This window comes from Danio aesculapii, chromosome 4, assembly GCF_903798145.1.
Source record: "Danio aesculapii chromosome 4, fDanAes4.1, whole genome shotgun sequence".
Lineage (NCBI taxonomy): Eukaryota > Metazoa > Chordata > Actinopteri > Cypriniformes > Danionidae > Danio > Danio aesculapii.
The window spans coordinates 11,963,263-11,989,106 of record NC_079438.1 but is presented as its reverse complement, the minus strand read 5'-3'; the positions used below and the strand labels follow the sequence as shown (position 1 = coordinate 11,989,106).

The window sequence follows — 25,844 nt, the reverse complement described above, 5'->3', positions numbered from 1 at the left end:
AGGCATCTAAAGAAAATCATCAAAGGGAGAAGAGCAAACGGGCAAGGCATTCAGGGAAAACATCCGAAGATTAATTGTGGTCATCGTGAGAGAAATGTTGGTCTGTGTCGTGTTGACAAACTGTCAGACGAAGATGAAGCCTACATCACAAAAATGTATAAAAACACAACAAAAGTGGTCCAGGATAAAAGACTCCTGGCGCAACCGCCTAGCAATACCTTAGCAAACACCTAGCAACGTCTTAGCAACCACCTAGGAACGCCTTAGCAACCGGTTAGCAACCACCTAGCAACTCCTTAGCAACTGCCTAGTAACCACATAGCAACCACCTAGCAACGCCTTAGCAACCACCTAGCAACGCCTTAGCAACCGCCTAGCAACCACCTAGCAACACCTTAGCAACCGCCTAGCAACCACCTAGCAACACCTTAGCAACCACCTAGCAACAGCTTAGCAACACCTTAGCAACCGCCTAGCAACACCTTTGCATCCGCCTAGAAACCACCTAGCAACACCTTAGCAACCGCATACCCACCACCTAGCAACACCTTAGCAACCACTTAGCAACACCTTGGCAACCACCTTAGCAACCGCCTAGCAACATCTTAGCAACCACCTAGCAACACCTTAGCAACCACCTAGCAACACCCTAGCAACCACCTAGCAACACCTTAGCAACCGCCTAGCAACCACCTAGCAACACCTTAGCAACCGCATAGCAACCACCTAGCAACACCTTAGCAACCGCCTAGCAACATTTTAGCAACCACCTAGCAACACCCTAGCAACCACCTAGCAACACCTTAGCAACCGCATAGCAACCACCTAGCAACACCTTAGCAACCACCTAGCAACAACTTAGAAACCGCCTAGCAACACCTTAGCAACTGCATAGCAACCACCTAGCAACACCTTAGCAACCACATAGCAACCACCCAGCAACACCTTAGCAACCGTCTAGCAACCACCTAGCAACACCTTAGCAACCGCCTAGCAACACCTTAGCAACTGCATAGCAACCACCTAGCAACACCTTAGCAACCACATAGCAACCACCCAGCAACACCTTAGCAACCACCTAGCAACACCTTAGCAACCGCCTAGCAACCACCTAGCAACACCTCAGCAACCGCCTAGCAACCACCTAGCAACACCTTAACAACCACGTAGCAACAGCCTAGCAACACCTTAGCAACCGCCTAGCAACACCTTTGCAACCGCCTAGAAACCACCTAGCAACACCTTAGCAACCGCATACCCACCACCTAGCAACACCTTAGCAACCACCTTAGCAACCGCATAGCAACATCTTAGCAACCACCTAGCAACACCTTAGCAACCGCATAGCAACCACCTAGCAACACCTTAGCAACCGCCTAGCAACATCTTAGCAACCACCTAGCAACACCCTAGCAACCACCTAGCAACACCTTAGCAACCGCATAGCAACCACCTAGCAACACCTTAGCAACCACCTAGCAACACCTTAGCAACCGCCTAGCAACACCTTAGCAACCACCTAGCAACACCCTAGCAACCACCTAGCAACACCTTAGCAACCGCCTAGCAACATCTTAGCAACCACCTAGCAACACCCTAGCAACCACCTAGCAACACCTTAGCAACCGCATAGCAACCACCTAGCAACTGCCTAGCAACCACCTAGCAACAACTTAGCAACCGCCTAGCAACACCTTAGCAACTGCATAGCAACCACCTAGCAACACCTTAGCAACCACATAGCAACCACCCAGAAACACCTTAGCAACCGCCTAGCAACCACCTAGCAACACCTTAGCAACCGCCTAGCAACCACCTAGCAACACCTTAGCAACCGCCTAGCAACACCTTAGCAACCACATAGCAACCACCCAGCAACACCTTAGCAACCACCTAGCAACACCTTAGCAACCGCCTAGCAACCACCTAGCAACACCTCAGCAACCGCCTAGCAACCACCTAGCAACAGCTTAGCAACACCTTAGCAACCGCCTAGCAACACCTTTGCAAACGCCTAGAAACCACTTAGCAACACCTTAGCAACCGCATACCCACAACCTAGCAACACCTTAGCAACCGCTTAGCAACCACCTAGCAACACCTTAGCAACCGCCTAGCAACCACCTAGCAACACCTCAGCAACCACCTAGCAACACCTTAGCAACCACCAAGCAACACCTTAGCAACCACCTAGCAACACCCTAGCAACCACCTAGCAACACCTTAGCAACCGCCTAGCAACCACCTAGCAACACCTTAGCAACCGCCTAGCAACACCTCAGCAACCGCCTAGCAACCACCTAACAACAGCCTAGCAACACCTTAGCAACCGCCTAGCAACACCTTAGCAACTGCATAGAAACCACCTAGCAACACCTTAGCAACCACCTAGCAACACCTTAGCAACCGCCTAGCAACCACCTAGCAACACCTTAGCAACCGCCTAGCAACCACCTAGAAACACCTTAGCAACCGCCTAGCAACCACTTAGAATGACACTAACTCTGGGTTTTCCAGCACACTGGTAAGAAAACAGCCGGTTAGCTCAGTTGGTTAGAGCGTGGTGCTAATAACGCCAAGGTCGCGGGTTCGATACCTGTACTGGCCAAACTTTTACTCTCAGATGCACTTAAGGGCTCAGCTTGGTCTCACAGACATCCCTGCTGCAGGAAAGCTGTGTCATGGCAGCCGAAATAGCTTATTTGGGAGAGCGTTAGACTGAAGATCTAAAGATCCCTGGTTCGATCCTGGGTTTCGGCAATGTTGTTGTTCTGGTTTTGGGCACAGGGTCAGTTGAATGAAAGTCACCCAAAAAGCCTCACCGCTTCACCCTTAAGTCCACCTGCCTCCATTTGACCAAAACGCTATCTTTCTCCCAGGTGGTCACATCGCTTCTGGTGATGATTCCTATGGGCTAATCGACAGCACTCTGCTATATATTTAGTGCTTTGATTTCCCACTGCGGACGCACCATCGATAAAAGAAAACTGTGACTTGATAGGGCTTCTGAAGGATTGCAATGATTAGTACTTATACAGAACCGGCAAAGCTGACGTAAGGAAATTTCGCTCTAAACCTCCAGGTGCAACCAGCTTTGCCAATAAAAGCCAGTGTGAAAGGCATGAAAACAGAAGTGGATAATGCGGGGCATCGATCCCGCTACCTCTCGCATGCTAAGCGAGCGCTCTACCATTTGAGCTAATTCCCCTTTTCACAACCAAATGAACATTTTAGACGTGGTAAAAAAGAAAAAATAAGATCACATCTGTTCTGTGGTGGCTTCTTTGCCCTGCCTGCCATTTAGTCGTCAAATTGCCTAGAATAGCGTGCTTTTCTTTTGAAGGACCTACCTAGTCCTGATCCAGTAAATGTGTGAGGAGCCCTGCATGCCGAATGACGAGTTACTCAGAAATCAATGCACATTGGCCTTGCCTTGGATGGACCTTCTGCTACTTTCCTGCAAGGCCATTTTTTCAATTCATCATCTTCATGTCGGGCAGCAGCTCTGTGTCATCTTAAGGTTCCATGGTGTAATGGTTAGCACTCTGGACTCTGAATCCAGCGATCCGAGTTCAAATCTCGGTGGGACCTGTTTTTATTTTGCCAGCACTGCACAAAAAAAGTTAAAATAGCATCCTGTTCCCTTGAAGGCCAAAGAATGACACTAACTCTGGTTTTTCCAGCACACTGGTAAGAAAACGGCCGGTTAGCTCAGTTGGTTAGAGCGTGGTGCTAATAACGCCAAGGTCGCGGGTTCGATACCCGTACTGGCCAAACTTTTACTCTCAGATGCACTTAAGGGCTCAGCTTGGTCTCACAGACATCCCTGCTGCAGGAAAGCTGTGTCATGGCAGCCGAAATAGCTCAGTTGGGAGAGCGTTAGACTGAAGATCTAAAGGTCCCTGTTTCGATCCCGGGTTTCGGCAAAGCAATGTTGTTGTTCTGTTTTGGGCACAGGGTCAGTTGAATGAAAGTCACCCAAAAAGCATAGCCGCTTCACCCTTAAGTCCACCTGCTTCCATTTGACCAAAACGCTATCTTTCTCCCAGGTGGTCACATCGCTTCTGGTGATGATTCATATGGCCTAATCGACAGCACTCTGCTATATATTTAGTGCTTTGATTTCCCACTGCGGACGCGCCATCGAATAAAAGAAAACTGTGACTTGATAGGGCTTCTGAAGGATTGCAATGATTAGTACTATACAGAACCGGCAAAGCTGACGTAAGGAAATTCGCTCTAAACCCTCCAGGTGCAACCAGCTTTGCAATAAAAGCCACTGTGAAAGGCATGAAAACAGAAGTGGATAATGCGGGCATCGATCCAGCTACCTCTCTCATGCATGCTAAGCGACCGTTCTACCATTTAAGCTAATTCCCCTTTTCACAATCAAAATTGAACATTTTAGACGTGGTCGAAAAAGAAAAAATAAGATCACATCTGTTCTGTGGTGGCTTCTTTGCCCTGCCTGCCATTTAGTCGTCAAATTGCCTAGAATGGCATGCTTTTCTTTTGAAGGCCCTACCTAGTAATGCTCCAGTAAATGTGTGAGGAGCCCTGCATGCCGAATGACGAGTTACTCAGAAATCAATGCACATTGGCCTTGCCTTGGATGGACCTTCTGCTACTTTCCTGCAAGGCCAGTTTTTTAATTCATCATCTTCATCTCGGGCAGCAGCTCTACACCATCTTGAGGTTCCATAATGTAATGGATAGCACTCTGCATCCAGCGATCTAAATTCAAATCTAGATGGGACCTGTTTTTTTTTTTTTGCCAGCACCGCACAAAAAAGCTAAAATAGCATTCTATTCCCTTGAAGGCCAGAGAATAACAGTTACTATGGGTTTTCTAGGACCCTCAAGTCCAGCTGCTTCACCCTCAAGTCCACCTGCTTCCATTTGACCAAAACGCTATCTTCTCCCAGGTGGCACATTGCTTCTGGTGATGATTCCTATGGGCTAATCGACAGCACTCTGCTATATATTTAGTGCTTTGATTTCCCACTGCGGACGCGCCATCAAATAAAAGAAAACTGTGACTTGATAGGGCTTCTGAAGGATTGCAATGATTAGTACTATACAGAACCGGCAAAGCTGACGTAAGGAAATTTCGCTCTAAACCCTCCAGGTGCAACCCAGCTTTGCAATAAAAGCCCACTGTGAAAGGCATGAAAACACAAGTGGAGAATGCGGGCATCGATCCCGCTACCTCTCGCTTGCGCCTGCAGCATCCCGTCTACAGAGCCAAAGGTAAGCCCAAAGTAAGCCCACATGAGCCAATCACGTCTCACCTCGGTGGCTTACTTTTGACCAATCGCATTTCTTTTTGCTGTGATGTATTTTTTGACCAATCGCGTTTTTCCTCGATGGCTTACTTTTGACCAATCACACGACACTTTATTATAATCGTCATCTTTGAATCAGGTAAGCAGATGTAACACTACTTTATTATTAGTTTATTATACTGTGTGTATTTCTGTTAAATGATAGTACAATCGACAGCAGGTAACGTTATAGCAGATGTTTTCTACATAACTTGTAAAACGGTAATGTTTCCCATGATAAATACAGAGCAAAATGTCGCTAGTGATCAGAAAAGGTGGAATCATCGCCATTTGGTCAAATGATGAAACAAAATGTTCTGACATTTGTTTAGAATAATAATGCCCCCATTCGACCTAGCAATATTGGGCCCTATTATCGCGGTGTACACTCTAAAAAGTTAACGTTACTGTATTTAAATGTACAGTTACAGTTACTTATAATGTAATTGCATTAAATACAGAGTTAAAGTTTTTTTCTTAAACTTTTAATTTAGCAAATAATTTTATACTTTTAAAATAATTCTATTTTAAGTAAAACGACTGCACAAACGTTAAAAACATTTGAGTTTAACACTTGTTCATGACAGTATATGATATATATTTAGTAATTAGATTGTATTGTATTTCATAAATCTATTGTAAAAATATTAAAAGCATATATTGTATTTTGTTTATTTTATTACTTGTGTTTTCAGATATATTACACAACAGAATAGTTATATTAAATAGCTGAAGTACAAACATTTTATTTACAAAATAGTCATAATGTAAAGACTTAAGAGTTTAATGTGTATTTTATAACTTAATGTTTTAATTTCTGTTGTTTCTCATTTATTTATATGAATTTTAAGTTGTACTACCATGCATATATTAGGCATATCTGTAGAAAATTCACCAGAAGTATATTTACTACTGCAATAATATGGATTATGTCTACATTGTTAAATTATTGTTTCAGACTTAATGTAAATGTATCTTTCTAAATGCTCTAGGTAATGTTCTCTCTAATGTTTTTTTTTTTTCAGAAAAAATGTACGCATACCCGATTTTCCGCCGCCAATCAGCGACATCAAGCAGACTCCTCTTGGGGCCATCTGCAGAGGCAGAGCGCCTTGTAAGCAGGGAGTCTGGAAGGGCCAAACCCAAGAAAGAGGTGCTGGCAGAGGCCACTGCTTTTGTCAGCAGCAATGGTGGAGACCCCAGTGACCAGTTTTTAGTTCTGGCTCACTGCAAGATTCAGTTTGGCAAGTACCAGGGCCAAAGATTTAGATGGCTCCTAGAGCATGCTCTGGGGTATGCGGTGTACCTGGTGCTTAGCATTTCTGATGAGAAGCTGCAGACAACACCCTTGTCAGAAAACAAACACCTGTTTCTTCAGTACACTTCCTCCATCAGGGAGATTGCAGAAGAAGTAGAGAAGTACCAGAGGAAACAGGAAATGCAAGCAGAAGCCAGGGCAAAAGGAGATACAGGGTGCTTGATGGTGGAGTTTGGTGACTTTAAGGGCCGGTCCATGAAAGATGTGTTTGAGGACCAGAACAAGGAGGCTCAAGCCCTCATCAGGTACCTGGTTAAGGCAGATGCCAGGCCAAAAACCAACATGGCACTTTTCAAGACGTATGTCCTGAAAAGACTGGCTTCTGCTGCTGCCTCTGCACCTCCACCTGCAGCATCCAGTGTCTCTGCACCTTCACCTGCAGCATCCAGTGTCCCTGCTCCTCCACCTGCAGCCATCCAAACAGGTGTACAGCAGACTGCCACTGTGAAATCGCTGTTGAAACGGGGCAAGCACTTGTCTCCTTCACAGCTGGCAAAAAAACTGATGTCACCTGTTAAACCCTGTAAGTAGGAGAGTGAATACTGAGCATGATACAGAATTATCCCAACATCAGTTATATATGTGTTTATTTATTGTTATGTCAAACTCTCTGTTTCCAGATCCAAAACTGCAGTCCACTGTACCTCCTCCTACAGCAGAACCCCCAGCCAAACGTATGGCCCAAAGGCAGCTTTTTACTACTGGTAAGTAAGCACCATCGTATTGTACATTTGGCTGTGTGTATTTTTCACAGTAATATTTTTAAGATTTATGCTCCAGGCACTTCCAGATCCACTGCTGAAGATGATGAAGAACTGGTGTTTGCTGCATCACAATGTGAAGCACAGCTCTTTGCAGGTGTGGCACACGACACAAATGAAAATGTTGTAAGAATATTTTGTGAAAACACACTAAGTATTTTTTTTTTTACAAAAAATAATGAATCAAATTTTTATCTACAGTACAGAGTTGTCACATCATGCCTCAAGCGGGATGCATTCTTTGAGTGCACTTCTTCAAAACCTTAAGGATGTTCAAAGGTTTCAATGTATTTATTTGCGTTTCCGAACTAATCATTATTAAACATTCATCCATTAAAACATTCAAAATTAAAACCCTCCCCTTCAAAGTTAAGGACATTAACTTCCAAAACCTCAGCCTTCTTTCAATCCCTCCTAACATTTCCTCCCACATAGTTGCTTCTGCTTTCTTTTCATCCCTCCCAACTACAATGCCTAAAATTTTAATTTCATCCATTTCCTTGAACGTAAAATGTCCAGATAAAGCCTCAGTTCCTCCAAATCTCAAATATACTGTTTTATCTTCGTTTATTTTAGCTCCTGAACCCTTGCAAAAATGTTGTACCGTTTCCATTGCTTGCTTTACACTTGCCAGATCTTGTAGTATTAATGTAGTATCGTCAGCATATTGAAATATTTTATTCACTCCCCCCTCTACCTCTATCCTTTTATTCGTTCCTCGTGCTTCACAGCTAATCCCAGTTGTTCTGCAACTAAGCATATAAAAGTGCACATAACCCTGTCTGATTGATCTTGTTATTTTAAAACAGTCCGTTAAAAAACCATTGCATTTTATCCTGGTTATAGCTCCTCTATATAAAATCTGAACCCACTTTATAAAATTTTCCCCAAAACCAAAACTCTTTAGCACTCCAAATAAAAAGTCATGCTCCACTCTATCAAAAGCTTTCTCGAAGTCCAGACTAATTAAAAAACCATCTTTCTTCTTATCATTTATATATCTTACTGTGTCTTTAATACTCATAGTTGTGTCAGCAATGTCTCGTCCTTTTATACTATATGCTTGGTTTGTTTTGATTATGCTTGGCATCACTTCCTTTAGTCTGTTAGCTAAAACATTTGCTAAAATCTTCAAATCAGTATTGAGCATTGTTATGGGTCTATAATTTTTTAAATCTACTTTATCCCCCTTTCCTTTGTATATCACTTTCATTAAGCCCATCCCCATTCTTTTATTTACCCCACCATTCTCAAAAATCTCATCATATACTTCCTTTAAAATACTAGATAAAATACCTTTAAAAACAATATAAAATTCACTTCCCAACCCATCAATTCCTGGACTTTTCTTTTTGTTCAATTCACTAATTGCTCTTTTTATTTCTTCTTCTCTTACCTCCTTGTCACATTCTCTTTTTTCCTCTTCTTCTACTCTTGATTTGATTAGATTTAGCAATTCCCTTTTTTCTTTTTCTTTTACTCCCTCTGTGCAAAACAATTTCTCATAATATGATCTTATTTCTTCCAAAATCTCCTCATTTTGTTCTACTATGTTCCCATTTTTGCTCCTTATTTCTTTAATCATTTCTGCCTTCCCTCTTCTCTTCTCTAGATCAAAGAAAAATTTAGTGCACTTTTCCCCCTCCACTGTAAATTTAGCTTTGCTTCTTAATCTTGCACCTTCAAATTTCTCCTCCTCCATTTCTTTCAGTCTTCCTTCCAGTTCTTTTATCTTTTGTATATCTTTTCCATTCTCATTTTTCAATTCGTTTTCTAGTTTTTCTTTCAGCTCCTTTTCCTTCTATTTTTTTTACAATTTTGTAACTGTCTACAATATTTTATTGTAAACTTTTTAACTTAATGTTTCACATTTTCCCATCACATTCTTTTGTCCTCATTATAAATTTCATTCCCTTTTTCCTTTTGAATAATTTGCTTTATACTCAAAACATAGTCTTCATTCTTTAAAACCGCTGTGTTTAAAACCCATACCCCTGGCCCTCTTTTCACATTACTCCAGTCTAGATTCATAAAAATTGGCTTATGGTCACTCAGACTTGTTTCTTCATATTTGATCTTGCTTATAAACCCTTCAACATTTCTTGTGCATAAAATAAAATCGATTCTTGTTTGACAAAAAAAAAAAAAAAAAAATTCCCCACTGTCTTCTTGAGTACTCTTTTGTTTGTTGTAGACTGTTAGGGAGGGTTGGTAACGGAGGTGGGTGCTTGGTGAAGGGATGTAGAGGGAAAACTGGAAGAGGGGTAATGAGTAGGGAGAGGAAGAGCGTTAGGACTTGTAGAGAAAGACTGGGTAGAAATAATCTGGGTTGAAGAGTGAGGGAGGTTGGAAGGAAGAGAGAATTGAGGAGGATTAAGGGTGGAAGGGATGGCTGAAAGAGTAGGGCTGGAGTTTTCACTGGAATGTGGAGCTGGAGGCAAAGGGAGGGGGGTGGAAAGTCCGAGAGTGGCGTCATTATCCGGTGGATTGTCCATGTTTTGGAATGTTATGGTAGGTGCAGTTTGTCCAGTTCCATGGGATTGCTTTTTATTGCTTTTCTTGGTTGCTTTCTTTAATGCTCCAGAAAGATTTCCAGAAGTGCATGTGGAGCTGTGGTGGGTTGAGGATAGGGGGTGTGGTGGCAGCGAGCGGTTCTGCTGTGCTGAGGCGGCGGAGTTGGTGATGAGATGGATTCTTAGAGTTTTAGTAGTTTCATTTTATTGCAGCTGTTAGGGATGGAGATTCCGGCATTTATGAGGGTCTGGCGGCGTTCGTTCACAGTCATCTTGTTGAAATTGAGGGATGATGATCTTCCGGAGGCGTATGAAGAAACTAGAAAAGGTGGGTGGCGATTTTGAGTGACGGGGGATGGGGATTGTATGCAGCATTGAGTCCTTGCTGAAGAAGAGAGGATAGGCCTTCGGCCTCTTATTGGAGCCTCTGTATCGAGTCGGCTTCTAGGCTGGGCTTGGTGTTGTTGAACCCGAGCTGGTGTTTCTAGGAGAGCGGAGTTTCTAGTTTCATCAACTAAATTGCTACTAGTAAAAATTGGTTTGTCCTCCACACACTTCTCCCCCACTGTTACATCCTCTCTTCCCTCAAACATACACGGTTCTCACTTCTTGATGTAAATAGCTCAGCAGAAACACTCCACGTTAACATCCTGCCTAGGTGAGATCAGTCCTGTCTCCACCAGACCAATGCACCCTACTCCCTGGCTGTCAGATAGTCTGAGAATGGTTAGTGTTAGGGCATGTTCTGAGATAACATAGAACAGCACCCAGGGCAACAGAGAGAGCATGGCACAAATCAAAAGCCATCACTGACCTCAGCAGGCACCAAACCCAGCTGGTACTATTAGCCTCCCAATTCCATTCGACCAAAACCCCATACTACCATAACAAAATATTCATTTACAAAATACAACTCATAAAATCAAAAGACAATTTGTGAATTAACAAAAATTGGATTAGTGAATTTAAGAGTTGTGTGCTACTTCAAAAAAATTCCAGAGACCTAAGGAGAACACTAAATATGTCCCTCCTTGGCAGTGGCTTTCTTTGAATACTACATGTGTTTATTGCAACCAAGTTAATCAATGGTTTTTAACCCTTATAGCAGATGAATCCTTCTGCGTGTGTCTGAAATGTATGATATCTGGTGCTAAACAAAAGCTAGTGATATTTGCAATACATTGGTGTAAACGAAAAACTAGTATCAGAAACATTATTTGTCTTGTAACATTTGATGTAAGATAGTAACGAATTTACAAGATATTTTAATACATATAAAATTACCAAGCAGTCTGTTAATGACTTACCCTGAGCATAATGATACAGGGCGTGGGCCTGCCCTCCATGGCAACTGCTCATTGGAAGACACGGCCGTAGAGATGGACCGAACCAGATCACTTAAAAACCTACTGCAACAGTAAAAAACTTTGCTTTTTGCATTAGTTCGCTGCTGCTCTCTGCCCTCTCTCGCCTTGCTTTTGGACACTGCACTGCCATGCAATCGGGCCGCAAAGAACCTTCCATGCAACCTATTAAAGTTTAGGAACCGCAGAAACTGTAAAAAACGTCTGCAAACCGACTCTCAGCAGAGTCTGTCACCCCGGTATCCCAGGACAACTTCCACTCACAAGCGAGTGAATCCCAAGGACGTCACTGAAGCGGAGTCACCAACCAATCAGGAACGCCGTGTTTTGTCGAGGCCAGTCGGCGAAGGAAACTCAAACAAATGTTGTATTTTGCTGATCTGGTGCAAATTGATCTTAAGCAGTTAAAGATAAGCCAAATCTCTGCTTTTGTGGTTTCTGAGGTGTGATTCTAAGATCGAGAAATATAAGCTAAAATTAATTTGGGACGGTTGTCAAATCATTTTGCACAAACACCAGAATTGAGAACCACTGCTCTGAGGTACTCAAAATAACAAACTAACACACTCAACATGAATTGCCTTCCTAAAGTTACTTCTCTACTTCAGTATATCCCTGTAAATATTTCTTTACAATATTTAAATCAGTTTGATAATTTAGTCAATTAATTTCTTTGGAACAGTAAGCAGCCTAGGTTGCATAAGAGTACATTGCAACAGCCAGTTGATAAAAAAAGGGTTGGGGCTTCCTGAGCATTTATTTCATTAATGCGCCTTCAGTCTGAGACATCTCGCGCACTGGTACATCCCTCATGAGAGAGCTCCATCTTGGTTTATGGTTGAACAAGCCATCCTACTTACCCTTCCACCACTACAGTGATTATCCATCTATTTATTTATTTCATTTTGTAAATAAGTTATTTTTGAGGCTGATCTCAGAAATATAGGTTTTACTGACAGAATTTTAGGTGCAAGCTAGGACTGTCTCTATTATTTGCAGATAACGTTGTCCGTTTGGCTTCATAGGACATGGACCTTCAGTATGCAGTGGGACAGTTTGCTGCTGAGTGTGACATGGCAGGGAAAGAAACAGCACCTCTTTATCAGAACATTTATCACAACCGGACACATTTTGCAAAGTGTTATGACCCACTTGTTCGTGTCGCACCATAAAAGAGAGATGAGCTTTCAAAATAGCCTGAATGCAAATCATTTATTATAAAGTGTAACTCATAGAACAATCAATCAAAGCAACCAACATAGTCTAGAGGTAATAATGAAGATTAAGAACTTAGGATATAAATCACAACAACACTTTAACTACATGATACTGCAAAACAATGCAAAGTAATGCAAAACAAAACCATAAGGTTAAAGAGTCAATGAGATGGCAGGTCTTGACATGAGGACTCCTGAGTAGCCACAGCGTCCTGGGGTAGCTAACACAACAACTTTTATATACCCATTGATGAGTAATGCAGGCATCCAATCAGGATTTACCACATACTCCAATCTGGAGTCTTGGGATCATCACAGTGTATTAATATTGTAAAACTTAATACCTGTCGCTCTGCCTAAATCACAAAATATTCATAAAGTTTGTATTCTACTCAAAAAAGTAAATGTAGTAAACTAGAAAGAATCTTGAACCTAAAAGTAAAGAAACTTCACTAATAAAACATGCAACACAGGACAATTGAATGAGCTTTCTAAACTGAGGCCCTGGTACATTGCAAACTAACCATCCTGGAGCTCCACCTTGTCTGATGTCCGGTGTGTTCTCCACTGTGAATCGCATGGTGCTGTTTAAATTTTGGAGCTGTAATAAAAGTCTTCTCACACTCAAGCACATGTACTCTTTCACACCAGTGTGGATCTTCATGTGTTCATTAAGGTTTGCTGATCGGTTGAAACTCTTTCCACACTGAGTCCATGTGAATGGTTTCTCTCCAGTGTGGATCTTCATGTGTTTATTAAGGTCTGATGAGTAGCTGAAACTCATCCCACACCAAAGCTGTGGTCACACTAGAGTTTGAGCATGCAAAATTCTGTTGTACGGTGCTGCAAAAAGGAGCGGGATTAAACAAGATGATTAGACATTAAAAAAGTGAGCGATTGGGTCCATATTTTACATTTCTGTCCAGAGAGGTCATGTTTTGATCTACGATCTATGGGGAGAAAAGTCCAGTGTGACCGCGGCTCAAATGCAAGTGAATGGTTTCTTTCCAGTGTGGATCTTCATGTGTAGATTAAAGTTTGATGATTGGCTGAAACTCTTCCCACACTGAGTGCATGCGAATGGTTTCTCTCCAGTGTGGATCCTCATGTGTTTATTAAGGGATGATGATTGGCTGAAACTCTTCCCACACTGAGTGCATATGAATGGTTTCTCTCCAGTGTGGATCCTCATGTGGTGATAATGGGATGATGAATGGCTGAAACTTTTCCCACACTGAGTGCATGTGAATGGTTTCTCTCCAGTGTGGATCCTCATGTGGTGATAACGGGATGATGAAAGGCTGAAACTCTTCCCACACTGAGTGCATGTGAATGGTTTCTCTCCTGTGTGAATCCTCATGTGGTCTTTAAGGGATGATGAATGGCTGAAACTCTTCCCACACTGAGTGCATGTGAATGGTTTCTCTCCAGTGTGGATCCTCATGTGGCCATTAAGGGATGATGATTGGCTGAAACTCTTCCCACACTGAGTGCATGTGAATGGTTTCTCTCCAGTGTGGATCATCATGTGAATCTTAAGATAGCCTTTTTTTCCAAAACTCTTTCCACACTGAGTGCACGTGAAACGATTCTTGCCTCTCCTTTTCAAAATACCATCAGTCTGTGAATGAGTTTTTTTCTCAATTTTGACATGATGTTCCTCCTCTTTACTCCCCTTATTCTCTTCAATAAGGTCTGAAATAAAAAAAAAAAAAAAACGTTAGTTTTCACAAAGTCTCAAAAATTCATCAAAAGCTGAAAACTGAAAAGACACTGGAAACGTTGGCTACACACACTGTAATTTTGATGCACATTAAATGTAAAAAATCAGATAATATTTTGTTTGGTCCATTTACGTGTACACATTTAAGCAGATTCAATTCAATTCATCTTAATTTACATTGTAAAAGCACTAGATAAATAGTGTCACAGCCGCTTAACATAGAAGTTATAGTGAATAGAAACAGTGTCAGTCCAGTTTTCAGAATTCCTACATAATGATAGGACACAGATTTGAAAGCTGTAAATGGCCTATTTTTAGTCGTATTTATTCATAATTACAACAAAATGTTTTTTCTAAATTTTGTAAAGCAGACAGGGAATACTTGTTTATTCTGTGCCTCACTGGTAAACACATCAGAAAAAAAAGTTCTGGGGTAACAGTTGAACAAACAGCTGAATATTTGCTTCGCAGACATGAGACATACCGGTACAGCATCTGCATAAAGGCTGGAATGTGCACCTTTCCCATTGTGTGTTGTTGGGTCATTTTCATCCATTCCGGGGTGATTTTGAGGCTTAATTTGGCCAAAACTTTCTCTCTGTTTCAGCAAACGGACTGATATTTGGGAACATCTTATTTTGACATATTCTAGGAAAACATTACATTACACTGGGCAAATTTACTCCCTTTTCGTTATATTCATGGCTGTTTTTTTTCTCCATTGGTCTCTATTATAACAAAAAATTTTTGATTGCAAAGCCATGACAGCATATAATCATGCATTTATGATTGTTGTTGTTTTCTGTGACGATAATCAACATTGTTAATTTGGTCTCCACCCATGGGACAGCGAAAAGTAAACTGGCTGAGAGGAGGAGAGTTGAAGAGGGCAGCATTATGTGGTGTGCGGAGGAAAGAGAAATTGACTGTTGCAGTGCGGGGAAATGAGTAGAGAAACCGGGTCGAGACGAGCAGTGTAAACTTAACGACTGTTTGTGAGAAACAAAAAGCAAAAGTATGTATCGAAGCAACAGAGCAAAGACTGCCATCTCGTACTGGAGTGTTCGTGACGTCTGTGAACGAGTGCATCACCAAAGACTTTAGTGCAGTGTGTTCTAAACAAAATCAACTTACTGATTTATCTTGCTGGCATAGAGTCAGCTGCCGAAAGCCTTTATCCCGCAGTCGACAGTGTCAGAGTTTCCTGTTAGGCACCCGAGGCTGCTACTCACCGGCTGGGTTCGTCGACACCCTCAACCTTCACATCCACACCTCCACGTTCGCCATTTCCCTCTCATTTCCCTTGACCCCTCCGCTCTGTCAGTAAAAAGCAAAAGTTTTTGTTCCCCTTCATAAAGAAACTTCAACATGCGTCTGGAAACCAGACTATGGGAGTTCGTCAGACGACCTATCACTTCTGAAGATAAGAAAACGGGCCAATCAAATGCCATTTGAATTGGCGGAGCTTGGCTCCACAGCTGATCCTGATGAGCTAATCAATGCTATATCAGTCTGCTGCTGGAGTCAGCTCACTAGAATTGTTGCTTCAGACCCAATCACGAGACTGAAGACACGATATCTGCCAACCTGATTTCAAGTTTACTCACCAGTGCAGGGGAAGACTCGACAGTGGCGGACGATCTGGGATTTCCTGTCCCCTGAGCTGGTGTGCACAAAAGAGTTTCCATTTTAAGAGGCAGATTCCCTAAGAGAGCCACACAGTCATTCAACACGTCTTTTTCAAGACGCTATTCTGACTGTGCATTTCTGCATGTGGTGGTTCCTATCTCCAGATGATGGGCACGGGTATCACATGACAGGTCTGGGGGTCCAGCATGTTGATGCGGTGCCCGCGGACAGCTCATGCTCTCACTGTGACGGCGTGGCTGTTGCACAGCTTCAGCTACCCCTGTTGCTCCCTGTGAAAGCGTGGACCCCCCACTGCTCCACAGCGAGCCCAATCCAAGCTTCGGATGGTTGTGCAGTTCATCCCCCAGGATGCCCGTGCGTCCGCTTGATGACACCGGAGATCAAAGGTCCATTACGACATCGGAGGGCGAGCTGTTATTCTTAGATGACAGACCGGGCTCTCTTCCATCCTTCGGGGTGCATTGCGGTTCTCAAATCGGACATAATGGCTGCGCTTCCTGGGCTGTTTTTGCAGTGCGGCTGGAGATGGCTTGTCCCCCAGTCTCACTGCCGGACCAACTAGAGGGTGTAACGTGCAGGCTGATGTAGGATCTTCCAGCCCCCCCTCCCCTTCTAGAGGGTGTTTTTTTTATCCACCCGGTCCACATGTGCTTCTGCCTTCACCTCCCTTGATGGCGAGGCAGCCAGTGGGTACGAATCGATTCTCAGGTGGTGGGCGTCACCACCTGGAGGGGTAAGCTGAGACCCCCCGTCTAAGGCGGGTGGGTTATCCGTTTGTCACACAAGGTTATAATAGTTTTGGATTTTTCATTAGTTTTAGTTTCTATTTCGTTTTGACTTTTTGTTTTCAAATTCTGTTAGTTTTAATTAGTTTTAGAGGCAGATTTACTAGTTTTTATTAGTTTCTATATTTTGAAATGATTTAGTTTTAGTTTAGTTTTTATTAGTTTCAGTATTAGCTTTTGTTTTTTTCTAAATAAGGATATTTGTTAGGTGCAAGTTTCGAAATCAATAGAATAAATATTGTGTAATATAAACTCAGCCTTGCATTTTTTGAAACATGTATTCAGAGAACACATGAACACTATAATCTACCACAACCATCTACCCATCCTTAAATTTAAATAAAACAGCCCACAAGATAGCAGCCTTAAGTACAATATGTGTGCAAGGCTGCTTCTGAGAATAGACACACAGTAGTGATGGGCAGGGCTGGATTAACCAATGGGCTTTATGGGCCCAGACCCGCACTTAGATTTTGCCTACTCTTCATCACGAGGAAGACAAGTAGGAATCATTAATAAGTGTGTGTATTATGGAGGACTCAGATTCCTAGAACTGGATTGGGGAGGTGTTATCCAAATCCAAATGTGCATTATAAGTTTGTAGATGTTATACATTAAAAATACCCTTAAATATAAATTTTTAGTACTGCTTCAGTGAACTTGAACAAATATATTAAAATCCATCAATTTGCCCTAGTTGTATTTGTATTTTTTTTTTTCAAAATGTGCTTTGAAAATAAGTTAAATCTTTGTAGACTAGAAATATATGTACTGTATATCATTTATTTTAAAAATGTGGGCAATACGTTATATAGATTATTTTATTTACCAAATATTATATTAATCTTATTTTTTAATTCAACTATAGGGGTGTGGCTAAGTAGGGGGCCTACAAGACATTGTGCCCAAGGGCCTCTGAATTATTAATCCGGGCCTGGTGATGGGAAGTTCAGATTTTTAAAGCGGATGTTAGGACTCAACATTATGTAGTCAGCAATAGAAACTTCAGTCAGTTAAAAAAAAATCACCATGATCTGAAAAATGTCTCACAGTAAAGTTTTGCAACCCAACTAAAGCAGGATTCACTTATTTAAATTCCATTACGATTGTTTGTTATGAAATAAACTTACGTTTTTCACCAGATCCTCTAATTTAAGCCCTCTGTTTACCCGTGCTGCAGTTGTTCACGTTTAGTTCAGTCACGGCAGGCTGTCAAATACTGTTTGTGTTCGGTTCACTGAATCTCGCATGCGCAGTATTGTCGGTTCACCGCTTCTCAATGTAACGTTACTGTTCTAATAACTGAATGAGAGTATATATTGGATTATTTAGAGTCAGAGGGGGGTATTAGGCTTGTTAAAAAGTAAGTAGTTTGTGAATAAGTGCTTACTGGAGATGCGAATTGTTTCAAATGATTCAGTTCGATTTGGTGAACTAGTTTAACCGGTTCACTTAGAAGATCCGGTTAAAAAGATTCGTTCGCGATTGTGATACAGAAATAAAACTCATTATTGGGCACAAATGTGTTAAAGTAATAATTAAAGTGTCTGTATTTAATGCTGTCACCGTGCTGCTGTCATGTCCACTCGTTTTTGTCGCGGGAGCAACAGCGAGGATGACTGGAGGAGAACTGGCTCAATCTGGCCAATGGCAGCAGGACTACAAACTCTGAGGTGCCGTATGGGTCAAACACCTGCAGCGCAAATTCTATTTACTTCTAAACGGCTTACAGTAAGATAATGTATTAAATACATTCACAAATTACAAAAATGAAGGAGGTTTTTGCTATAATTTTAATTAGTTCCAGTTAGTTTTGTATGTACACAATACATTTTCAGTTAGTTCTATTTTTTTTTTTAAACTCTCATTTTTATTTTTACTTCAGTTAACGACAATTATTTTACATTTTAGTTTTCGTTTTCTCGTTTATTTTCGTTAACTATAATAACTGGTAATAATTATAATTGGTCTCTCATGGCCAGAGCCCACAACACTGCAAGCCATGCTGCTTCTGCTTTCACGGGGGCGGTTCTTCCCCAGGCTTATGCATAAGCTTCGCACAGCAATCGACTATGCTCTCATGACCTCATCTCTTGGTGGGCTCGGAAAACTGCTCTCCCCATCAGACCTATCCTCGCTGGCCATTCCTCGCCGAGTGTGCTCTTCTTGCAACTCCAAAATGCTCCACCGTCACAGTCTATTCCACTGGCTAAGTGAACGCGCCTAGCTCCCGCAGTGAGTTGATGCTCCCGTCACAGGTTGCCGTTAAGTCTAGTAATCGGACCGCGAAGCGAACCTGAGGTGGGCCGCTTGGAGAGGAGGAGAACCGTTCTTTCCTCGGTGGAGGCCGGGGCTCCCTCGCGAATGTATGTAGCGATCCAAAAAGAGCGGCGTTTCCTCCCTCTGGGTGTGGAATCCCAATTGCTGCCAGCACGGGACGCACGGTCTTACAGATTTCAGCTTTGGTGTATTTCGCCACAGCCTTGAGGGCGCCAGAGGATGAGCTTCTTTCTCACACCTCCAGCCACTCCGCGGGATCCTGGGAGGAAGGTAAGAGTCAATCTCTTATTTTCACCTCTTCCTCAGGATGCTCCACCTCTTGGGGTGAGCACTCCCCATCCCGAAGCTGCCCCTCCGTGGGTACGTCAGCGATTGTTCCAGAGATGCTGCTCATTTGGACTATGTCAGCCTGGTAAGCGCTGCTCAGCTCGTTATGGTAGCTCACGTGGGCAGTCAGACTCAGCTATGTGTTTCAATTCGCTGTTGGCCTCCCGAGTTCAGGGGTGTGTATTTAAGCGATTATTCGCTATGCCACCCCCTGTCTCGCGTAAGATTATCCATCCTGGCGGAGGATACAATCAAGCCAGTCTTCCAGCCGAGATGAAGAGTGGGTTTATACCCCCCTTCATCGTATCCAGAGAGCAGTGGGTTATACCAATCCTATCTGCGCGGTTTGATCTGTCATCTGTTCAGGATGTTGATCGAGATGCTCATGCAGAAACGCATCGCCCCGTGCGTCTGTCCATGGGATTGGTTGCAGCTATAGACCTGAAGGACGCTCACTCCATGTCTCACTCTCTCCCTCCTTATACTGCGACGGGGGGCAGAGCATGGTAGTAACAGTCCTCCCATTAGTGCTCATCCTGTTTCCATGCGTCGAAGAAACACCCTGTGCCTCTTTGGCGCACGTGCATCTGCATTTTTGAGTATTCATTGACTGTTATTTTTTTTTAGCTCTCTGAACTGATCGATTATGCACATGGACCTGGTGCTCTGGCACCTCAGCCTGTTCGGGTTTTGGGTCAACCGAGTACGAGCGGGCTCCCCCCCGGGCAGAGCTTCTCTCATCTCGGGTTGGAGCTGGACTCGATCTGCATCATGGTTCGCTTTTAGCGCACTGGGCTGGCGCTGCCCTGTCCGATTAAATTAAGGCTCCTCGGGCATATAACATTTTTAGCTGCTATCACGCCTCTGAATTGTTCATATGAGACCATTTCAGCACTGGCTTCGCGATTGGGTCTCCAGATGGGCATGGCGCACAGAGAAGCACCAGGTGTATGTCACAGGTGTGTATCGAGCATGCAGCTGCAGGTTCGTAAACTGGACGCCGGTTGCATTGGCATTTCAACTGCCTGGAGCTGTTGGCATTGTTTCTCGCTCTCCGCCGGTCCCTACCGAAGCAGAAGGGGGAAACACATGTTGATTAGGACGACCAGCATGGCTGCGATAACGTACACCAACTGTTTGGGTGGTGTGCGCACCCACAACATGTCTTAGTTCGTTCGCTATCCGCTCCTTCAGAGTCTTGCGACTAAAAAGCTGCACGCCATTCTTATCCCATGCAAGCTCTCCATGCCAGCTTACATGCTCTCAGGACCGGTGTGTTTCCGGGAGAACAGAGATTCCACCCTGGTACGTTCCAGTTGTTATGGGCATGCTTTAGAGAAGCCCAGGTCATCCTGCTGTTTCTCCCAAGAAGCCCTTCGCTGGCTGCCCTCCCTGTGGGTTAGGCAATATGCATCTTTTTCCCAGTGAGCCTGCTCGCACAGATACTGTGCAAGGTCGGGGAGATGAGGAGCGGGTCTCGCTCATTGCACCTCTCTGGCCCAACCGGACTCACACTTCTCATAAAGCCCCTCCCTGATAAATTCCCCGGAAAAACACTTCCATTTTTCTGGAACCGGCACCCATCTGGCACCCGTGTAGTGCTCTGGAACCTCCTTGGATTGTTTCTAAGTCCACCGCGCTCTGTCTAGGTGACCTATCAGGTCAACACAGTCACTCAGGACTAGAGCACCCTATTAGGCATGTTCTGCAGTGGAGTCTATTGGTTGTGTGGGAATTCTCTCTGAGAAAACCCCCGGACATGCCAGAATAGTGTAGTGTTTTCTACATCAGGATAGCTGGAGCGCAGGCTGTCTCCCTCCACACTGAAGGTTTGGCGTGAAATCTAGGGGTGTCAAAATTGTTTCTTCGGTGCACCACGATGCAGACGCGGACAATTCAGTATCGGTTCAGTAATAATCATAACCAGTTATTATGTACTGACGTCATTTATCTCATATGCGCTCTGTCGCGAGGGAGGCAAGCGCGGGTATTTACAACACTCCAGGCGCCAACTACTTAAAAACGCAGAAACTATGCACAATTTCACACTTACAGCAGAAGCCTCTATTTCTCTGCGATTGAGGGAATGAAAGTGAACTCCATTTCTCTCTATCTCACTGTGGCCCATTTAACCCGGTGACGTGACTTTTCCTCTCGTCTCTTAAAGTTACTTCTGGATATAGGTCTGCATTCTCGTGGCTGTACCTGTGCATTGTCTTGGGACCCGACCAGATTTCATGCGGCGCGGGAATAAATTTCAGAATAAAGTGCAGGAGCGGTCGATAACTGGTGAACAGGAGTGTAGTTTACGTAAGTTTATCTTTTCTTATCGAAAAAGTTTATCCTACTTAGTTATTCGCATGTTTTTTATGCCTATATTTCAAAAGTTATGTGCATCATGACGTTTCCATCAACAGATTTTTTTTTTTTTGCTCATAGCCTATCCAAAATGCACATAAAAATAGGTGGCTAGAAATGTACGACTAAGCGTGAAATACTACGTCATCTTTAAAAAAGGAAAGGAGACCGACAGAAACTCAGAGTTTAGAGAATAAAACCTGCTCCTGACCAGGTTGGGTTCACAGAGTAAGTTACCACGGTAACTGACTCGGGGATAAAGTTACCTCTCTTTCAGAAACAAGCTCGACTTACCCTGCTTCTCAAGTTTGACAAACCTGCCATTTTGAAACGGAAAACCCAACGTTTCTCTCATTTCAGGGATAAAGTACTCTGAGTTTTGTTACTTAATCTCCTTCCTGAAATGGGGCCCTGATCTCATATGCTAGTGTTTTAGAACTTCATTTGCCTATTGGAGAAATGACCAGGAATAATAAACGGCTACTTGCTCTACAAACAAGTGGGTTCATGACTATACATACCAAGAAAAACAAAATTAGAAAATATGACTTTGCAACAGGCGATGTGGTGGCGCATTAGATAGTACTTTTGCCTCACAGCAAGAAGGTCACTAGTTCGAGCCTCGGCTAGGTCAGTTGGCATGTCTGTGGGGAGTTTGCATGTTCTCCCCGCGTTCGCATGGGTTTCCTCCGGGTGCTCCAGTTTTTCCGCACAGTCCAAAGGCATGCGGTACAGATGAATGGGGTAAAGCTAAATTGTCCGTAGTGTATGAGTGTGAATGAGTGTGTATGGATGATTACCAGAGACGGGTTGCAGCTGGAAGGGCATACGTTGCATAAAACATATGCTGGATAAATTGGCAATTCATTCCGCTGTGGCGACCATAGATTAATAAAGGGACTAAGCCGAAAAGAAAATGAATGAATGAATGACTTTGCAACATCAAGCAGCATTAGGCAAAAACCAGTATAAGATTCTGACGGTATGAAAACCTTAAATAAAAATATTACGCTTTCACTGATTACAAAAAATTTAAAACTAAAACTTTTCCCCCTTTGAACAAAATATTTTTTCTTTTAAGAAACTTTTAAAATATTTTGGAGCAGTAAACATGTCAGGCTAAATAGTTCAAATGCATCATTGAACATCATTTCTGCATCATGTGCATCAAATATATCATTACTGCTGTCTTCATTTGTTTCACAAACACAGAATACTTTACGATTTAAAACGGCATCTTTGGATATCTTTTCTGCTGAAGATACTGTTGTCCTGAAAAACTTCAAAAAAAATGCAAAAAATAAAAAATTACACATACCGTAGGAATGGTATAGCAGAACATTTTGGCAGTTTTAAAACCTCGACTTTTAAACTGTAGTATACCTTGAAAATGCCTAAGCATTTTCCCATGCCTAAGCAGCATAACACTGTTTTTAGGATCTAAAAATTCATTCTTTAACAAAGTCTCAAGCAAAAACATTCCAATGGTGCCGCCTGCTGGTACGTGAAGAATATGATCAATACTGACAAACTTTACACTCAAATGTTTGCATATCATCAGCATGCTGTAATCCATTTCTTAAGCAGCAAAAGTCATTTTTAGACTAGTTCGTTGGCCAGTTGTAGTCAGTGCAATGCTAAACGTTATTGTTCCACTATAGTTTGTTCCTTTTGCTTCATGTCATCCCACAGCAACATCATATAGTTTAGAATATTGTACAATGTTTTATAATAATTAATTATTTTAGTGACCATTTCATTCAGCATGTTTAAAATTGGGGCCTCCACGTTTTTTGACATACTTTAAACCAGGGTTTCTGCAGGTTTCACCAAGTTAAATGTAAGACTTTTAAAGACATTATAAGACCATTAGGAATGAGATTTTAGAGTAATAAAGGGCTAAAGGCCAAGGAATTTTTCATATGGCAGAGATGGAAAAGATTTTTATTTGCTCTTAAAAAATAATATAATTTAATACATTTAATAATACAATAATAAATGAATTTAAAAAAAATTATATTTTAGATATTTCTTAGCAAATGATTTTAAATAGCTTTACTTATATCTACACACTTTTTTCCTAAATAAACTTTCTATAAAAAAAAAATATATATATATAAAAAATGAACATTTAAAAGTTGACAACTATAATAAACTAAACCGATGCACAACAATCTGTCCAGGTCGATGTCCTCAGCAGTAAATACATAAAGCATGTTTAAACAAATGTTATTGTGAGGAAAATAATTAAACCATTATGATAAATAGAGTTAAAATGATCTTTTTAAATAATAAGTTGAAAGTTTTATTGAGATGGATTGTTGGTGATTGTATGGGCTTTAGCCAGATTGGGTAGCAAAACATAAACAAAGTAAAATGAGGACTTGTTTAAAATAAGATTTAAGACCTACAACACAATATTTCAGTAAATTTAAGACTTTTTAAGGCCTATCTAATTTTTTGATTTTGGAATTTAAGACATTTTAAGACCCCGCAGAAACCCTGTTTAAACGCAATAGCCCTGGTAATTAGTTATTATAATAATGATGTAATTCTAACTCAAATACTATCTGTGAGAACTAGTAGAAGAAGTTGATAAAAAAGGGAATTGTGATCAATATGACATATGCAAATGGAAAGTACTAAGCCAACACTATCACTGTAATAGCAGAGATCTTCTATGAGAATACTGTAGGTCAAATATCGTCAGCTCAGTCAAACTTTTTTAATTTATTGTTTTTATTTATTTTATATAGCGCCAGTGCTCAAGGATGCTTTACAAACAGTAGGAGAACAAGAAAAGCAATAACCTTAAAAAGATAGAGAAAATGGGAGACTAATAATACATAAAAGAATGACGAAAGACATGAGAACAAGTGACGAAAGAAACTCATTCCTGTCTTTCAATGGCTGTTTCCATCCACCTATTTTGCATATGCGCATAAAAAAACGGTTGATGGAAACGTCATGCTGCGTATAAATTTTGAAAATGCACATAAAAAACTTATGCGCATAACTGAGTAGGATAAACTTTTTATTAGATAAGAAAAGATGCGCATAAATCACGATGGAAACACTTTTACCGAACAAATTTCAGTATGCACTTTAAAAAAAGGTCATGTGATTTTGTTATTAGAGATCATGTGACGATAAAAATGTGTGTAAATGGACAAATCAGCAGGCTGAGCACACTGTAGAACCATCTGAACTGTTGTTTTGGTCATTCTAAAACACCTTACCGTTTAAGTATTAGTGTCATTATATTATTAATGACCTCCAGAATCAAGAGCGTCTGTGCTCCGCATCTGACACCTTCAAACGCCACCGCTTTATGATGAAGAAAAGATTGAGGCAGCTTCTCTTATCGCAGCAAATTCCATTTTTACTGTTGATATTTGGCGCCAGTTAATCAGGAAGTGACGGTTTTGTTTACTTTGACTCTTCGAATGGAAACGCTGCTTTATTTGCATGTCTTTTATGCGATAATCCAGTTTTGCGCATAAAGTTCATTCGCCTTTTTGGATGGAAACATAGCTCCTGAGTGTTTATGTGCATTTAGGAGAACTAGGCAGCACACTCAGGGCTGCAAGATGGATTTAATTTAGTATTCTTATTATTAAAATATGTCTGAATGAGGATCAAATGACTGAATTGGTCTTTGAGAATGAAAACCAACCTGTTTGTTCCTGCAAATCTTCCTGTTTGACTGTGAACGTTTCTTCAATCTTTAGGTCTTCAGTCTCCACTTTAATAAACGCCATCTTTATAACAGTGTGGAGATCAGTCGCTTCAGCAGGAGTTGTTCTCTGTGTTTGGACACTTTATCCTGTTTAAAATAAATAAAACAATGAACAAAAACAAAATAACTTCTCTTCAACACTTGCTTCAACAGTTTCTTTATATGAGAGTAAATAACAAAAAGAAATCAGGTAAGTCTGAGCAAGAAACAATAGCCATAAATGAGCTGATTAAAATTAGTACTCCATTTCTTATATATAGTGATGTTTACTTTATGCTGTTTAATATAGACATTATGCTATTTAATAAATTAAACCTTCATTAAAACACTTATTACACACATCTCTGTAATTTTTAGGTATGTTGTTTCTTTATTGTTTTGTTTGTTTTATTTACTTTATTGTCTGCTTACAGAAATGTTGTAGCTCTTTTTTTTGCACAAGACAAATTCCCTCTCTGGGACAAAAAGTTTATCCTATCTTTACT

The 25,844-nt window shown here is 41.7% G+C and overlaps 1 protein-coding gene and 4 non-coding genes across 5 annotated transcripts; 4 read left to right on the top strand and 1 right to left on the bottom strand.

Annotated features, from left to right (window-relative positions):
* Positions 1–2,534: 2,534 nt before the first annotated feature.
* trnai-aau (transfer RNA isoleucine (anticodon AAU)) lies at positions 2,535–2,608 on the top strand. The gene has a single exon. It is a non-coding gene; the product is annotated as a tRNA-Ile (tRNA).
* A 911-nt stretch (positions 2,609–3,519) lies between these two features.
* Positions 3,520–3,591, top strand: trnaq-cug (transfer RNA glutamine (anticodon CUG)). Its single transcript has one exon. It is a non-coding gene; the product is annotated as a tRNA-Gln (tRNA).
* Positions 3,592–3,700: 109 nt separating this feature from the next.
* Positions 3,701–3,774, top strand: trnai-aau (transfer RNA isoleucine (anticodon AAU)). The gene has a single exon. It is a non-coding gene; the product is annotated as a tRNA-Ile (tRNA).
* A 79-nt stretch (positions 3,775–3,853) lies between these two features.
* On the top strand, positions 3,854–3,926 carry trnaf-gaa (transfer RNA phenylalanine (anticodon GAA)). Its single transcript has one exon. It is a non-coding gene; the product is annotated as a tRNA-Phe (tRNA).
* Positions 3,927–12,478: 8,552 nt separating this feature from the next.
* On the bottom strand, positions 12,479–25,441 carry LOC130222184 (gastrula zinc finger protein XlCGF49.1-like). Its single transcript, XM_056454820.1, has 2 exons — positions 25,297–25,441; positions 12,479–14,192 (listed from the first exon to the last, which is right to left on the bottom strand). Exons 1-2 carry the CDS (start codon positions 25,379–25,381, stop codon positions 13,480–13,482), a joined length of 798 nt encoding a protein of 265 aa, XP_056310795.1. The 5' UTR covers positions 25,382–25,441; the 3' UTR covers positions 12,479–13,479.
* Positions 25,442–25,844: the final 403 nt, after the last annotated feature.